Below are 18,412 nucleotides of genomic sequence, written 5' to 3'. Positions count from 1 at the left end.
AAATATAGTTGAGTATCATCCGCATAACAATGAAAGTTTACAGAATGATTCCTTATAATATTGCCTAACGGAAGCATATATAATGTGAACAAAATAGGTCCGTGCACTGAGCCCTGTGGCACTCCATGGCTAACTTTGGTTTGTGTGGAAGATTCATCGTTAACACGTACAAACTGAGAGCGTTCAGATAGATAGGACCTAAACCAGCCTAAAGCAGTTCCCTGTATGCCAACTAAGTGCTCTAGTCTTTGCAATAGGATATCATGGTCGATAGTATCAAATGCAGCACTGAGATCGAGCAAAACAAGAATAGAGACAAGTCCCTTGTCTGAGGCTATTAGAATGTCATTTGTGACTTTAACCAGAGCTGTCTCTGTGCTATGATGTGTTCTAAAGCCAGACTGAAAATCTTCAAATAAATCATTGTTTTTTAAGTAATCACACAACTGTTTTGCGACCGCTTTCTCAAGAATTTTTGAGAGGAACGGAAGATTAGAAATAGGTCTATAGTTGGCTAAAACCTCTGGATCGAGGTTGTGCTTTTTAAGAAGCGGTTTTATCACTGCTACTTTGAATGATTGTGGAACATAGCCTGATAATAAAGACATATTCATAATATTTAATAAAGAAGTGCTAATTAATGGGAAAACTTCCTTCAACAGCTTAGTTGGAATTGGGTCTAACATCCACGTTGATGGTTTAGAAGAGAGAATCATTGAATGTAATTGTTCAAGGTTTATGGCTGAAAAGCATTCTAGTTTACTATCTCGTGTAATATTAGAACTTACGTTTCCGGGAGCTGTTGATAACACTATACTGGTCAAAGGCAAGAGGTCATTAATTTTGTTTCTAAGAGTAACAATTTTATCGTTAAAAAAGCACATCAAATCATTACTACTGAGTGCTATGGGAATAGAAGGCTCAATGGAGCTGTGGCTCTCTGTCAGCCTGGCTACAGTGCTGAAAAGAAATCTTGCATTATTCTTATTCTCATCTATTAATGAAGAGTAGTAGGCTGCTCTCGCTTTACGCAGTGCTTTCTTATATTCATTGAGAGTAATATGCCAAATTAAACGAGATTCTTCAAGTTTAGTGGAACGCCATATCCTTTCAAGTTGTCTAGACTTTTGCTTTATTTTGCGGGTTTCGGCATTATGCTATGTTGTTTTATTTTCTTCTTTTTCAAAGGAGCAACAGAGTCTAATTTTATTCGCAGCGCATCTATAGCACTATCAACAATATGATCAATTTGGGGTGGTGTACATTTTGTATAAGTTTCCTCCCCTACATTCAGACATGCTATCGAGTTAAGTATTGGTGGAATCTCTGTTACGGCCTATAGGATTTTGGACCCCAAAGCAAAAGACTGGAGAGAGATGGTCGATAAACAAAAAGCTTTATTCAAGCAGAGAACAAAAAATACGGCAGTGGAGTCAGGAAGTTGGCTGGCAAAAATCCAAACAATAATCCAAACAACGAGGAGAGCAGCGAGACACACCGGAGGGTCGAAACACAGAGGAATTATCTGGCAGGGAAGTGGCATGAGGACTGGGCTTTTATATCTACAGGTAAAGAGGTGAGTGGAAACAGGTGTGCCTCGTCTGCTACTGGGAGGAGCCCTGCACCAGCCCTGCAGTGGAAAACAGAGAAGAGAGGGGTGAGACAGGAAATAGCACACAAAAGCACACAACAAAAATACAACTAAACAGAATCATAACAATCTCTTCCTTAAATGTGGCTATAGCACTAACAGATAGGTTTCTGCTGCAAGAGCTTTTGACTAATGCTTTGTAGTCTCGTAATAGTACTAAAAAAGTTACTAAGAAATGGTCGGATAAAGCAGGATTATGCGGTTCGACTAATAGTTGCTCAATTTCAATACCATAAGTCAGAACAAGGTCGAGAGTGTGATTATAACAGTGGGTTGGTTTATTTACACTCTGACAGAAACCAACAGAATCTAATATAGAGTTAAATGCAACAGTAAGGCTATTTTTATCATCGTCAACATGAATATTAAAGTCACCTACGATAATTACTTTGTCTGTTTTAAGAACCAAAGTTGATAAAAACTCAGAGAATTCTGATAAGAATTCTGAATAAAGACCTGGTGCACGATACACTGTAACAAATAAGATTGGCTGCAAAGTTTTCCAGGTCGGATGCGTAAGACTAAAAACGAGGCTTTCAAAGGAGGTATAATTTAATTTTGGTTTAGTATTGATAAGTAAACTTGAGTCAAAGATTGCTGCAACTCCACCTCCTCGGCCCGTGCCTCGAGCAATATGAGTGTTGATATGGCTGGGTGGAGTGGCCTCATTTATGCTGACACATGTCTCAACCAAGTTTCAGTGACACAGCATATATCAATATTATATTCTGATATTAAATCATTTACCAATATTGCTTTAGATGCTAGAGATCTTATGTTTAAGAGACCACATTTAATCTTCCTGTTTTGTTGCACTGTAGTAGTTGTTACATTTACTTTTATTAGGTTATTATGTATGACACCTCTATTAGGTTTTACCTTAAATTGTCCTTGGGCAGACACACACACCGCTAATATTGGGTATTTTATTGGGTTCGGGATTCCTATGGATGACTGCCTAGGAGAGAGCGCAGAGAAGCGTGTAAGACTGCGACTCCGCCTCCTGGTCTCAACTCCAGTTTGTCATGGATTAAGTCCACAAAGCCCTTTACCTTGGACTTCTAATAGAACTGCTCGGGTCTTGATAGATTGAGTGGGGAAGTTCATGAGATCTTTCTAGAGGGTTATCAAGAATAACTTTTATCCAATGACCTTTCCCCTCTCTGTCTGTGTCTGTGTATTCTCTTGTTCCGATTAACCCAGCCACATCTTTGTTCTTGTCTTGTATCTATATCTACGCCGGGATCCGGAGTTGAGGCTGATCCTCTTGCTGTAGTCCTGTGTCTTGGATCCTCTATCCTGAGTTCTGGATTAAGTCGTGGACTTCGGGTCGTGGCTGAACCTGTCTCTGCGGTCCTGCCTTGGGTCTCGTCATGCTGCTTCCCTGATGGCTCCCACAGGACTGTCGCTGACATCCTCGTGGATTCATCTTCTCATTACAGACACATGCATTTCCTAATATTCGGTCTATATGCTGTAAAATGTATTATCTCTTGGATTTACACACGGCATCTATTGCAGTCTGTCCGTCCTGGAGAGGGATCCCTCCTCTGTTGCTCTCCCTGAGGTTTCTCCCATGTTCCCCTTAAACTGTGGGGTTTCTCTGGAAGTGTTTCCTTGTACGATGTGAGGGTCTAAGGATAGAGGGTCTGAGGACAGAGGGTCTAAGGACAGAGGGTCTGAGGACAGAGGGTCTAAGAACAGAGGGTCTAAGGTCTAATTTCAAAATACTGCTGCTGGTTTATAAAGCACTGAATGGTTTAGGCCCAAAGTACATGTCTGACCTCCTGCTAAATGATGAACCATCCAGATCTCTCAGGTCTTCAGGGACTGGTCAGCTTTCTGTCCCCAGAGTCAGAACTAAACATGGAGAAGCAGCGTTCAGTTATTATGCTCCAAATATCTGGAACAAACTCCCAGAAACCTGCAGGTCCGCTGCAACTCTGACTACTTTTAAATCCAGGCTGAAGACTTTTCTTTTTGCCGCTGCTTTTAATTGAACTATTCATATCTTAGACTGCACTGTAACTTTTATCCATGTACTTTTTCCTTTTAATGTTTATTTTATTAGCTTTTCTTTTTTAATGCTTAATGTCTTTAATTTTTTGTAAATTGCCTTGCGTTGAAAAGTGCTATATAAATAAACTTGCCTTGTCTTGCCTAAGGACAGAGGGTCTGAGGACAGAGGGTATAAGGACAGAGGGTCTGAGGACAGAGGGTCTAAGGACAGAGGGTCTAAGGACAGAGGGTCTGAGGACAGAGGGTATAAGGACAGAGGGTCTGAGGACAGAGGGTCTGAGGACAGAGGGTCTAAGGACAGAGGGTGTCGTTTTTCTCATACTGATATTCTGAACAATCTGTGCTGTTGTATTTGCTGTAAAGTGTCTCTACTGTAGGCTAATTTTATTATATGTACAGCACTTTGGCTCCACCAAACATCGTTTATAAATGTGCTATAAATAAAACTTGATTTGAAACATTCCTCACTGAATTGTTTCTACAAAAATAAAGGGTTTCGATATCAAAGCAGGTTTGCCGTTTTGGACAATATTTGTGTTTTTGTATTCAATATAACTCACCTTAACGTCTTTCAGTTTGCTGAATTCTACCTTCACGTCTATCTTGGCTTGCTCGTTTTGTTTTAGTATCAGAGCACGAACATCAGCTGCTGACCTATATGAACATATTTGTATTTGAAGAATGACATGAACTGCATATACATTGCAGGATATTATATCACTACGCATCTCCATCTTGCTTTCAATGACCAATGATCACATGGAGTAGCTTCATCCAGCATCACAAAGTGTTTGTGATGCAACAACATTAGGACAGAAAGAAATGGCTGAGATGTTGAGGAATCAAGACACACATGCAGACATGTTAGAAACACGGATACTGTTGTGATCGTGAATACCCTGGTTTCTCCCTGAATACCATCCAAACCAGGATACTGATGTGCCTGTAAGCGTAATCAATGTTTCCATGGTTTCTCCTCTTGGCCATCTCCGTCTCAAGCGTCAGTGTCTAAATTGGATGGTACATTTAACTGTACTTTTGGCATCTGAAACCACTTACTGATCATCTGAACCTCCAAGACTATCAGACTTGGTGCAGATCAAATGAATCTGCTGACACTCGCCACCATTTCCCATGAGGCTGCAGGATTCTTCCAGGACCGCCCAGGACTCTTTTTCAGAAGCTGCTCGATTGGTCTCAGCCACAATCCACACAGTAGAACAACTTCCAACAACCTGGAGGGGAATACAGCAAATAATAATGGTTAGATTGTCAGTGTTCCACAATGATCCGCATTGCGTGTGGATAAATCACCTTTTTCCACATCGGGTCTCTGCTCTTGTTACGATCCCGGTTTCCAGGAAGATCCACAAGTGTGACGTGCTGGAGAAGACCCTTCTTCGGCACCCTGACAGTCACACACTTCACCAGTGGCCAATAGCACTTCTTCCCGCCTCTAGTCCTCTTCCTCTTTTGACTCACTTCCAGTGTATTTGACCAATTCTGCAGACAAGTCTTCAGCCTAAAATAAATAATAAAACAAGAGGCAATGCAAGGCCATTTATTTTACATGAACAAACTTTCACTTTAAATTGCTTTAAAATAACATTAAAAGTACATTTGAAACCCTATCACTGAAACAACAACATCTGAATTCAATCAAAACGTAGCAAACCGTGCGTTTATATTTGAGTAATGGGGAACAATTAGGTTTAACATTTTTAACATGATTTCAAAAGTAAAGCTGGTAGTGCCTTAAATATCTAGGTTGTTGCAAGCAAGTTAGTTCCTGGTAGACATGTTCCTTCCTATGATGCATAACGTAGAAAGGTTTTGTAGTTATTGTTATTAGAGCCCAGATAGATCAAGCCCATTCTTCTGAGTACATACCGGATTTACGTTGGCATTTGGTGTCTATCGTGAAACTACACCAACCAAGAGTTAGTTTTATGAAATGATATAAGTTGTAGTCTTACTTACTGTATCCCTTGTAAAAGTCTTACTCTTGGAATTGAGACATTCAGGAGTTTCTCTGAAGTATTCTTTATCCATGAGGTTATCAGGAGAGTTGTTTTTCTCCATACAGCGCTGACAGCGTTTCCAACTTTATATATACAGTCTATGGTTTCAACACTGTCTTGATCATCTTCCTCTTTTTCCTGATCTTCATCATCACCAAGGAAATGAGACAAGGTCACAACTCCTCTTCCCACTCCTAAACAAAAATAATTGTTATTATATGATATTATTATGGCATATATTAAGTATACACTTACCTTGACTTTTATCATACTACTCTCCCGCTGCACACTTTTTTTTACTTTAAAATGATCAGTTACCTCATGCTATTTGTGTTATTATGTGTCATACATACCCTATATGTGATGCATCTGAATACTTATATGAGCATGTCAAATCATATAGGATAAAACAATATGCGGAACTTCAAATCAAGGTTACCTTTAAATGATCCATCATGACAGGAAAAGCACAAATCTGGCCACCATTTACATTGCCAAGGTATCAATTTGTATAAATTAAACCTACGTGAGTACCACGCAGACATTATGATAACGTTTAGTTCATTCTTTCACTTCATTTGTATTCTGTTCTAGAATAAAGTTGAATTGTATCAAACAGAGAATGAGGAGGTCAAATATAATAATAATAATAATAATAATAATAATAGATTTAATTTGTTAGCGCTTTTACAGGTGCTCAAAGAGGCTTTACAGATATAGTGAAGGGAAAAGAAAAGGAAGGAATAACAAATAAATATATAGTTAAAGTTAAATAATACAAAAACAATCACACATTAAAAGCCAGATTGAAGAGGTGAGTTTTTGTGAGTTTTTTGAAGGTGGTGACGCACTAAGGTCCCGGCCACACGAGGACGAAAACGGTCGTTTGCGTTACTGTTTAGTGTCATATAGACCGTTCGGCCACCCGAGGACGACCGAATACGGCACTAAACGACTGCGGAAACGATAACAGGTCCCAAGGTGGATAGAACGGCACACGCAACGCTCTGGGGGGTCCAACGGCTCCGTGTGTACGCCCTATACGATAATTTTCTGATAATGATGAGGCAATAGCCCGCCTCTCCCCACCTCTGCTGCTCACCCCTGCGTCAAAGTAAACTGCACACTGAATTCAGATTATTTATCTTTCTCTCGATATGGACATAAGCGTGAGTGAAGTCTAATCTGACAGGACAGAGACACCTCTCAAACTACCTAAACTAGTTATAAATATGTTTATTTTTACTGTCTTTACAGACACTATCCGGATGACTATTGCGTGGGTTCAGAGTATTTTCTTTTTTCCCTGTGTCATATGTGGCAGCACTGTTCAATGTTTCTTGAAAACATCACCCACTGTAGTATGTGACGTGTGAATAAACTCCAACTCTGTATCAACAACACTGTTGTGTAACTTCAGTTAGATATTTGTATGTGTGTAGATTAGAAAGAGGTAAGATAAAGGATCTGCAGTATTTTATGAAGTATTAATCGTACAAAGGTCAGTTTTATACAAGTAGAAGTGTGTATTTACCTGGTAGTAGGCTGTCAGTAATGGCTACGCCTCTCTATTTGGACTGGTAGATCTCGGCAGACTGGCAACTTTAAAAGTAGCTCTCGGTTCAAAAAAGGTTGGGCACCCCTATTCTATTTCGTATATGGCTTCGCCCTCTAAGGCTATTGGGTTATCCCTCTGCGCCCCCGCGCAGCACTGAAACACTTGTAGTCCACACCCACCCGCCAGGTGGGCCCCACCCTCGGGCCTCCTTCCGGTATAAATAGGAAGGTGGCCCGACAATCTGCTCCCTCTTTTCTTCAGCAACCAGCAGTACTGAAGCACGAGAAAAATCATGAGCAGCAATGATCGTATCCACATGTGTCCTTCGTGCAATACAGGATATATCATGAGCTATGATTTACACCCGATATGCACATCCTGCCTGGGGCCAGAGCACGCGGACGCGGCTCTCAGCCAGCAGATCGCATGTTCTCACTGTGTGCGTCTCCCATCATCCGACAGGAAGCAAAGGGCGGGCGCTCTAGCTGCTGCGGGTGAGGAGGACGACTGGCCCATCCAGAACAGGGACGACAACCTGTTTCTGGAGGCGAGTGGGGGGCAGGAGTCGGACGACTCCTACCCCGTCTCCCTCCATGGCTCGCCATGCGGCTCTCCCCTTCCCCCTTTTCCCCGGACGGGGGAGACGGGGTCGGAGCGAGAGTCAGAGGTGGCGGCCGAGCACGTGTTCCCCTTCTCCGTGTCCACGGCGCTACCGGCGTTGGGTGGCATTATGCTGGAGCTGCCGGAGATAATCAGCAAAGCAGCAGCATGCAGAGGCCTCCCCGTTCCCCGAGGACGGGAGAGGGTGGCTCTGGATGACATGGCCGGAGTATTTTCCCGGGTTCAGATGAGCAGCATTGACCCTATCTGGCCGCGCTTCCCCGCCATTAGGCGTTACCAGGAAGGGGCAGCGGCGAACCCGAGGACCTTAAGGGCTCCGGTGGCCACCTTTGTTCCCTTTACTAAGGTGGAGGGGTTCACGGGCGAGGTTTTTCTGGAACCGAGTTTAACAGCGTTTTTCGGGGTTAGACAGGCCAACTTGGTCGCCGGACGGCGCCCTATGTTGGCCACCCCCAAAGACCAGTATGTCGCCCGCCAGGCTGACCGGGCGCACCAGTGTGCGTTCCAGGCGTCGGCAGCAGCGAACAACATCGTGTTGCTGACCAACTCGGTGGTGACGTTGGTCGAACGGTCCACCACCGTAGCTCCAGAGGAGGCAGAGGAGATCGCTAAGGCGGCCAGCACGGCACTCACGCTGTGCGCAGCCGTGGCAGTCTCCCAGGCTAGAATCACGGCCTGGATGACTCAGATCCAGCGCCACCTTTGGTTGCAGCAGGCAGCGGTGACAGAGCCAGCCGGGAAGGTTCTGCTGGACGCTCCGATCAGCTCGGACGGGCTGTTCGGACCCCAGTTCCTGGCCATGGTCGAGTCCATGAAGGCGGCATCGGCGCAAGCGGAGGACATCCGCCAGCACGTCAGCTGGCTCCAGCCAGCGGGGAAGCCGCAACGGCTTCAGCGGCATCAGCAGCAGCCAACCCAGCCACAGCGGCAGACGGACAGACACGCACAACAGCCGAGGCGTCAGACTCGTCCGTCAGCGGCGGCGGGGGCACCGTTCCGCGCCTCCAGGGCACCGTCCCGCGCCTCCAACCCCCCACCAGAGAGGGGGGGCAAGAAGGGAGTGAGGTACTCCCGTTCGGCGTCTGCTCCACGAGAGCCGCCGAAGAAGCAAAGCAGTTTGGGGGGGAGTGTGAAGGAAATAAAAAAAGATTATTTCCCAACATGTTGTCTGAGTCATCAGTTACAAATGTATTTCACATATCCTCCACCCTGGGTGAACCAGCTGCCTATGACCTATCGGTTAATAGCCAGCAGAGTTCGTTACAAAAGCCTGCACTATTTAATCTATCGATTAATAAGCTGCGGAGCACAGTAACTACACCAGCTGCCTCCAATCTGTTGATTAGTAGGCAGCAGGAGTCGCTGCAGAGGTCTGATGGTTATGACTTTTCGGTTATTAAACCACAGACCTCGCGGCATTCCTCTGTCCGAGATATGCCACCTACACACGGTCACAATAAGCCCATGAGCGCCGTGGTAACGCCTCATGTGGATATCACTGCACACACCCCCATCCATCCTCTGAGCGTGTTCGCGCGTCATGATGAGAGGCGGAGTGAAATGCAGCGTGTGGAGGTTTCCTCACAGCCCTTTCGCTCTAGGCCCACCTTGGGTTGCCTCACGGGCAGCGGCAGCGAGGGCTTTGGCGTGGCTCGTCGTCATGACAACCACAACACATCTCGAGCATGTGCGCCCGCTCTCAGAGTGTTTCTCGGAGTGGCAGCGCGTGTGTCTGATGGACAGATGGATTAGCAGGCTGATCAGCAGAGGGTACACCCTGCAGTTCGCCTCTCCCCCCCCCACAGTTCAACGGGATACAGATGACATGCCTAACATCCCGAGAACAGTGTCTTGCGCTCCAAGCAGAGCTACGGGAACTCCTGTTGAAAGAGGCTATTTACAGGGTTCCCCGGGAGGAAGAAAATCAGGGGTATTACTCCCGCTATTTTCTTATCCCGAAAAAGACGGGGGGAATGAGACCCATCCTCGACCTGTCAGCTTTCAACAAGGCAATAATGAAGAGGCCTTTTCACATGCTGACGGTCAAAAAGGTGCTAGAGTGTGTTCACCAGGGAGACTGGTTCACCTCTATAGACCTAAAGGATGCTTACTTCCATGTACCCATCATCCCGCAACACAGGAAATTCCTGCGGTTTTCATTCCAGGGAATATCGTACCAGTACAACCGTCTGCCGTTCAGTTATTCCCTGGCTCCTCGCACTTTTTCAAAGTGTGTAGAGACGGCGCTACGGCCGCTACACAGAGGAGGGATGAGAGTACTATTTTACCTGGACGACCTGCTGCTGCTGGCTCGCTCCAGGGAGGAAGCAGCTTTACAGACGGTACAACTCATATCGCATCTGGCAAAGCTGGGTTTCATAATGAACTGGAAAAAGAGCTGTCCTCTTCCCTCCCAGAGTATTATTTACCTGGGAGTGGAATTGAATTCAGCCCGCATGAGAGCACGACTCTCACGGCAGAGAGTGGAGAAGCTGACAGCTCTCCTTCAACGTGTCATACCACGCAGCGTGGTGACGTCACTCTCCGTGATGCGGCTGCTCGGCATGATGGCAGCAGGTCACGGGGTGATTCCCCTGGGTCTCCTGCACATGAGGAGACTGCAGAGGTGGTTCATCAGCATGCGCATCGACCCCGTACGACAGAAGAGGCGCATGGTGGTCATCCCTCTGTCCGTGGGTTCAGACTTAATCTACTGGAAAAGTCCCCACGTCCTGTCAGAGGGGGTTCCCCTGGGCAGAGTTACGTCACACACCTCGGTGTTCACAGACACATCTCTCTCAGGGTGGGGAGGAACGTGCATGACGCAGGCAGTGGGAGGACAGTGGCCGGCTCACATGTCTTTCCACATAAATGTGCTGGAATTAATCTCCGTACGGAGAGTAATTCAACATTTTGCACCGTTGCTGCGGAATCAGCATGTGTTGATTCGCACAGACAACAGAGCCGCAGCAGCCTACATCAATCGCCAGGGAGGTGTACACTCAGCGCAGCTCCTGAACACAGCCAGGCGGCTGTTGATCTGGGCGCGCGCACACGTGCTCTCCATCAGAGCACTGTATGTGCCCGGAGAGCTGAACAAAGGGGCAGACCTCATGTCCCGAGGAGGTCCTCGCCAGGGAGACTGGAGCCTCCATCCCGAGCTGATCGCCCAGGTTTGGAGCCGGTTCGGGAGGGCGGAGGTGGATCTATTCGCCGCACGCGGGAACGCGCAATGCGCGCTCTGGTTCTCCCTGTCAGCGCGGGACCACCCCCCTCTGGGGGTGGACGCATTCGCACATCGACCATGGCCCAAGGGACGGCTGTACGCCTTCCCCCCAGTCCCGCTGATTCCTCGGCTCCTGGACCGAGTACAGGAGGAGCGGCTGTCAGTGATCCTAATTGCCCCGGAACGCACGGGAGCTTCCTGGTTTCCATGCCTACAGCGTACGCTGTCAGGCAGGCCATGGGAGATCCCGTGGCGGGGGGACGCTCTCTCACAAGTGGAGGGAGCGATCTACAGTCACCCAGTGATAGGCCAGCCCTTATGGGCATGGCCCCTGAGCGGGAACACTTAGAGAGGTGGGGTCTCTCTCAAGATGTTGTACGCACCATTCAGGGAGCCAGGGCCGCGTCTACCAGAGCGTCCTACACAGCCAAGTGGGCAGCATTCCAGCGTTGGTGTGTAGAAAGAAGCCTGGACCCCATCACGTGCCCCCTGCCTCACGTGCTGTCATTCCTCCAGCTGTTGTTGGACAGGAATTTGGCGTTCAGCACAATCAAGGTATATGCGGCTGCCATATCATCTTGTCACGTGGGTTTCGGAGCAGGGACGGTGTTCAGTCACCCACTGACGAAACGGTTTCTGCAAGGGGTACGAAGACTCAGACCGGTGTCACGCGCACTGGCGCCTCAGTGGGATTTGGCTTTGGTGTTAAGAGCACTAAGCAAAGCCCCATTTGAACCTTTAGAGCAGGTTCCCCTCAACATGTTATCAGCTAAAGTAGTACTGCTTTTGGCTCTAACATCGGCGAAAAGGGTGAGTGATTTATCGGCTCTCTTTGTGGCCCCGTCATGCCTCCGGATCCAAGGGGATGGCAGTTCGGCTGTGTTATGCCCTAACCCAGCCTTTATGCCAAAGGTCATCACAAGCTCTTTTAGGTCAAGAGTGATCACCCTGGACGGGTTTTTTCCACCTCCTCATAAAACGGAGGAAGAAGCCACATCTCATCTCCTCTGTCCGGTGCGCGCACTGGCCTGCTATGTGGCGCGCACGGCGGCATGGTGCCGTTCTCAGCGCCTGTTTGTGCATTATAGAGAGCGCTCGATCGGGCAACCTCTGTCTGCACAACGGCTGTCACACTGGCTGTGTGAGGCGGTGGCACAGGCATATGTCTCCTCGGGGGTGGATCCCCCGGAGAATATCAAAGCGCACTCCACCAGAGGAATTTCCGCCTCCACGGCGTTGCACGGAGGAATGTCAGTGGAAGATATTTGCACGGCTGCATCTTGGTCTTCCCCCTGTTCATTTATTCAATGTTATTTGAGGGATGTCTCCCTTTCCTCCAAAAAAAAGAAAGTTTTTCTGATCTGAAAAAAAAAGTTTTTTTTTCAAATCCTCCCAAAAAATGATTCATGTGGCCCTAATCCTCTTCCGTAAAAATGTGCAAAAAAAAAGATTAATAAAATGAAATTAATTATAATAAAAAATATGTATATAACATTTTCTGTATATAAACTTGATGTCAAAACGGCTGAGTCATTGTCACCAGTCTGAAGAGAGAATGCTTAGTCAACGTCACGTGATCTCCAAAGCTCACTGATTGGAGGAGACGCGCAGTGACGCCACGACTCCCGTCTGGTATAAATACAGGAAGCGACTCAACTGCCATTTCACACTCGGGAAGAAACAGTTCTTGCTTCAACAGTGTTTGAACGGAACTTTTCTTTCATCTCTATCTGAATTCGCACTTAAATCCATTCCGGACACACAGGAAAAAACCTCTGCTTCAATTTGCACTTCCGAAGAGTTTTCGTAAGCTTTATTTTTGTACCGTTTTGTTAAGAAAAACAGCGAAGAAACGCCAGTTGAGATGGATTCCCATGTGAGACAGAGCTACCACAGCGACTGCGAGGCGGCCGTTAACCGAATGCTGAACATGGAGCTGTTCGCCTCCTACTCCTACACCTCCATGGTAAGAAACACTCTTCTTACACCGTTACATGTTAATTGTGTGCCTGTATTAAATTGTTTAAGTGTATTATGAGTAAACAAGCGAACGTCACAGGGGAACCACGTCGTCTCTGGTGGGCAAAACACAAGTGCCTAGAGAGCCAAGGACACACACAAACTAAAAACTGTTTAACTGTTTGGTACCCAATCAAATACAACATTATCTCCATAACCGTGGAGTAATCTGGTGATGCAGGGTGTACAAATACAAGATAGCGGACTATTGTTTTACAGATGTCCTCATAAAATCACAGAATCCCTGTTTTAAGCTAACATGCATTAGCATAACCTAAAGGCTACAGACTACATTATTCTCACTTTTGTTAAACTGTCTTTAGATTACAGACCCTCCTCTGTTTCTACCTCAGACTGAACGGGTATTACTGACTTTATCTAATCAGATTCCACTTTAGTATTTTAAGATGATAGTACTTCTACTTAAGTTATGGATCTAAATACTGCTTCCATTTCTGACTGTTCTCGTCCCTGTCCACAATTCAGTACACATAATGCTGAGTCATGCTTATGCTGGTTGTTATCCCCACCCTGAAATCATGACTCATGTTTCTGTCTGCCCTCGGCTCATAACGACCGTTTGTCTCGACCTGTTCTGTGTGTAACGACCGGTCTGTTCTCTGACTGCAGGCCTTTTATTTCTCCCGTGACGACGTGGCCCTGCCCGGCTTCGCTCACTTCTTCAAGGAGAACAGCGAGGAGGAGCGGGAGCACGCCGACAAGCTGCTCACCTTCCAGAACAGTCGAGGAGGACGCATCTTCCTGCAGGACATCAAGGTAAATATCTGTCAGGACGTCATGTCTGCAGAACGTCTACGATACGATAATACTTTAATGGTCAGATCAAGTCTGAAATGCTCCTTGCATCACAGCAGCTCCATGTGTAACACCACCAGACACACATCAAGACACACGAGCAACGAACCACAAACATGTAACATCACAGCAGGGTCAGTGAGAGAGAACCTGCTCAAAGAGCTTTTAGTCAAGGTGAGCGCCTGTTGGAACAAAATGTCTGTCCGACGCACCCTGAGATAGTCTACCAGATAAACTGCTGAGTCACTCAATCCACCCACATCCTGTTTATGCAACGCTCTGTAAACAAACAAGAAGCGGAGGCTGTTGAACTCAGTACACCGTGAACAACTTAAACTGCAGTATTAAGACTTTAAATACTCTTATTTTGGTAAAAAATGTTTACCCTAAATCTCAACATCCTTGTGCCGTTAAAGCCACAGATTTCATTGGCTCTCGGCTCAGGTGACTTGGCAGCGCCGTGAGAAAGCTTATTTAGGGTGGGGGTCATTTATCCAACTATATGTACCATAATGCAACAGGGCGTTGACTTTAATGGATGCATTAAAGGCTTGGCTTGGAAAAATACAGAATATTCCCATTTGCACCTCGTCCTGTTTTATTGTACAGGACTAATCTTAGTATGTATATTGACATGTCGTCTAATAGATTAAATGTACTTTAAAGGGTTTTTATTCTTGATACAGCGGCTTGTGAATAAGGCTTTGGGCTCGAGTACAAAATATAATTAAATGCATATTAAAAAAAAGTACATAAACAAATATTTTTAAATGTCTTTTTATGTAAACATGAGAAACTAGTGTGCTTAAATGAAGAGAAGTGTTGTAGACTGCAAGTGCATACGGGTTATTATAAAGGGACAAACTTAGTGGTGGCGTTCCTAAGTCTGTCTTAAAATAAACATGTTTCTCACTTATTTAAGACTAAGACTGAGGCTCTTTGCTTTATGTACCCTCCCCTCTAACTGGTGGTGCTCCCTCGTTACAGAAGCCAGAGCGAGACGAGTGGGGCTCGGGTCTGGAGGCCATGCAGGCCGCTCTGCAGCTGGAGAAGAACGTGAACCAGGCTCTGCTGGATCTGCACAAACTGGCCTCAGACCACGCCGACCCTCATGTGAGGAACACCTGCTGAACATGAGGAACTACACACTGATGATCTCTGGGGTTCAACGTCTCTGAAGCTTTAGTTGTTAACGTCTGCTCTCTTCTCCTCCTCCTCAGATGTGTGACTTCCTGGAGACTCACTACCTGAACGAGCAGGTCGAGTCCATCAAGAAGCTCGGAGACTTCATCGCTAATCTGAGCAGAATGGACTCCAACACCAACAAGATGGCCGAGTACCTGTTCGACAAGCACACCATGGGGGGGAAGAACTGAACTCACCTGACAGATCAGCTGATCCTCAGAGTTCACCTGATCTGATCATATGTAGATGATCATGTTTGACTACATTACCCATAATCCTCCTCTCCTGTGACACTTTTAACATGGAAGTCTCTGATGACTGAATAAACGTTTTGAGCTGGATTCTGTCTCGAGACTTTTTCTCATTTTAAAAGGAGAAGGTATCTTTTAAACCTTGTAAGCTTTTAGGTTTGAATGGTACATTTAAGCAATAGCTCACTTCAGGTCGTGGTATATGCTCATTGTATCACAGCTAGGGGGCGTGGTTCCAACGGCTAGCGAACATATTAGACAGAGCGTTGATCCACTATTTGGCTATTTATTTACATGAATGTGTTTGTTGCTGTTTATTGTGCAGCCACTGAGAACCTGTCCAGCATCAGTAGCTTGGCTTACGAGGTTACTTATAGGTTGAGGTTGTTCTCGGCTGTTGCTTGGCGTGGCGAGAATATTGCTCCACTTTCTCCGGTCCCCGAGATTGGGCTTCCAGCAGCTCTGGAGAGAGCTTTCGCACCTGTGGCCACTAAGGAAGCGAGAGGGAATGCTGTCTGAGATGTTTTTGAATCCGTTGGAACAAGTGTTTTATTGCTTGTACACACCTCTCTTAGCTCAGGATGTGTCCCAGCTGCCTTCAAACATGCTGTGGTTAAGCCACTACTTAAAAAGAAAAATCTCTATCCCTCCATTCTTGCAAATTTCAGGCCCATCTCCCAGCTACCCTTTTTATCTAAAGCCCTGAAGCGAGTAGTCTACGCCCAGCTGCAGGTCGTTTTTAACCACGCATGGCATCCACGAAAAATGTCAGTCTGGCTTTAAACCTATGCACAGCACTGAAACAGCCCTTTGAAGAGTTTTTCATGATCTGCCCCTAGCCGCCGACTCAGGTAGCCCAGCTGTTTTGGCGCTGTTAGATTTAACTGCTGCCTTTGACACTGTGGATCATAGTATCCTGTTGTCACGGCTTGAACAGTCCGCAGGTATTACAGGCTCTGCCCTTGCATGGTTCAGGTCCTACCTGACGGACCGTAGCTTCTCAGTGCAGCTAGGTGCCTTCTCCTCTGCCAAAGCCCCTCTTATCTGTGGGGTTCCCCAAGGCTCGATTCTGGGCCCCATCCTTTTCCTATTGTAGATACTGCCCCTAGGTTCAATTCTCACAAAACATAATAAACCCTTCCATTGTTACGCTGATGATGTACAGATTTATCTGCCTCTCAATCAAAATGCCAACTCACTACAGCAGTTGAAGGACTGCTTAATGGAGATAAAATCCTGGCTGAGCCAAAACTTCCTCACCCTCAATGAGAGCAAGACCGAGGTCATCTTTTTTGGATCCCAACCAACAGTCTCCCCGGTTGATATTCTGGGCTCCCTCAATAAAAATATCCTCCCCTCTGTCATGAACCTTGGAGTGACCTTCAACAGCGCCTTTAAATTTGATAAGCAGGTTAGCACTGTAGTCAAGACCTGCTTTTTCAAAATACGACTATTGGCCAAGTCGTTTTTATCTTCTAATGACCTAGAAAGGGTTATTAACGCCTTCATTACCTCGAGACTGGATTACTGCAACGCTCTGTATGTGGGTATAGACCAGGCCTCAATTAGACGCCTGCAGCTAGTGCAGAACGCAGCTGCACGTCTTCTCACTGGCCATAAAAAGCGTGACCATATCACCCCAATTCTGGCCTCACTGCACTGGCTTCCAGTTCGGTTCAGAATAGATTTTAAACTCCTTTTATTTGTTTTCAAAGTCCTAAATAGGCTGGCTCCTGCCTACATAGCCGAACTCCTCCATCGCTACACCCCAGGCAGAGCCTTAAGGTCGGCTGATCAGCTGCTGTTGATAGTGCCTAAGACCAGGCTCAAACCCCGAAGGCATCGAGCTTTCGCAGCGGCGGGCCCCAGGCTCTGGAACACTCTGCCCCTCCATGTGAGGTTGGCCCAGACCCTGTTTTTTTTTTTTAAATCAACACTTAAAACTCACTTTTTCTCTCTGGCTTTTGTTTAATTATTTATTTATTTAGTTATCCACAGAATTGATACTATTTTTAATATTAAGTGTTATTAATATTATTGGGATTTTATGGGGTTTCAGTTTTTTTATGATTAGTAGGTTGGGGGCGGGGAGACCTCAGAGAAGGTTCTGACTGGACTGACTGGTTGCTACGTCTGGTTGCTTGGAGCTGAGTTGGTATAACCCTGAATTAGATTAGAACATTTTAGAAATATGAGAAATAACCTCTTGGTTTTATAAACCGTTTTGTAATTACTTTTTCATCCATTTTTGGATCTCTGCTGGGTTTTCTTTTAAAACCCTAAACCCCCCCTTGGGCTTGGTCCCTCCCCTCTCCCTCTGGATCTAAGGTCCGGTAGAGGGGGATGGGGCACAGAGTCGCTTATCCAGGCGGGGGAGTGCATCTGACGAAGAGATAGGTCGTTGTGCTCTCTATCTCTGTTTCTTATCCTACATGTTCACCTTGGACTAGAGGGGAAGCGTTCTTGGACGCCTTTTCAGCTCTGTTCAATTCAATTCAATATGCTTTATTGGCATGAATGTCAGGTGAACAATATTGCCAAAGTGTCAAGGATATATGATAAGAAAAACATACAAATACAATTCATTCATTAAACAATTTACAACAATATATTACAAAACCTCAAGTATCAAATGTAAAAAGGAAGAAAAGAAAGACACATGAAGTAGAGGAGCAATCAGAGTGAGCTGAGAGGAACAGCTGTTATGTGTTGTTGTTGTCTCTTAGGCTGTGACATTCGCTCACATATTTCGCTGCTTCTATGCTGCTGGCACTATTTTCTCCAAGTACATGTTGCATTTTATTCTGGTCAGACAGTGATTCAAAATCTTGGAGTTTACATGTTATCTTTGTAAAGAACTTTGTTCTAATGTCTTGGTATGTTTGACAGTGCAGCAGGAAGTGTTGCTCTGTCTCCACCTGTCTCTGAGGACAGAGCTGACACAGCCTCTCTTCTCTCTGTCTCTGAGGACAGAGCTGACACAGCCTCTCTCCTCTCGGTCTCCACCTGTCTCTGAGGACAGAGCTGACACAGCCTCTCTCCTCT

At 46.0% G+C, this 18,412-nt stretch overlaps 1 protein-coding gene and 1 long non-coding RNA gene across 2 annotated transcripts; one reads left to right on the top strand and one right to left on the bottom strand.

Moving 5' to 3' along the window:
* Positions 1-4,075: 4,075 nt before the first annotated feature.
* On the bottom strand, positions 4,076-5,050 carry LOC117459378 (uncharacterized). Its single transcript, XR_011644438.1, has 3 exons — positions 4,985-5,050; positions 4,730-4,905; positions 4,076-4,324 (listed from the first exon to the last, which is right to left on the bottom strand). It is a non-coding gene; the product is annotated as an uncharacterized lncRNA (long non-coding RNA).
* A 7,697-nt stretch (positions 5,051-12,747) lies between these two features.
* LOC117460012 (ferritin, middle subunit-like) lies at positions 12,748-15,457 on the top strand. Its single transcript, XM_034101216.2, has 4 exons — positions 12,748-13,062; positions 13,746-13,892; positions 14,919-15,044; positions 15,152-15,457. The coding sequence occupies exons 1-4, from the start codon at positions 12,961-12,963 to the stop codon at positions 15,305-15,307; spliced, it is 531 nt and encodes a 176-aa protein (XP_033957107.1). The 5' UTR covers positions 12,748-12,960; the 3' UTR covers positions 15,308-15,457.
* Positions 15,458-18,412: the final 2,955 nt, after the last annotated feature.

The sequence above is a fragment of the Pseudochaenichthys georgianus genome, chromosome 15 (assembly GCF_902827115.2).
Source record: "Pseudochaenichthys georgianus chromosome 15, fPseGeo1.2, whole genome shotgun sequence".
In the NCBI taxonomy this organism is placed as follows: domain Eukaryota; kingdom Metazoa; phylum Chordata; class Actinopteri; order Perciformes; family Channichthyidae; genus Pseudochaenichthys; species Pseudochaenichthys georgianus.
This window is presented reverse-complemented; position numbering and strand designations above follow the sequence as displayed.

Coding starts and splice junctions, on each gene's coding strand:
- LOC117460012 (XM_034101216.2), top strand. CDS start 12,961: ATGGATTCCCATGTGAGACAGAGCTACCACAGCGACTGCGAGGCGGCC. Junction 13,893..14,918: donor TCTTCCTGCAGGACATCAAG/GTAAATATCTGT, acceptor CCCTCGTTACAG/AAGCCAGAGCGAGACGAGTG. Junction 15,045..15,151: donor CAGACCACGCCGACCCTCAT/GTGAGGAACACC, acceptor CCTCCTCCTCAG/ATGTGTGACTTCCTGGAGAC.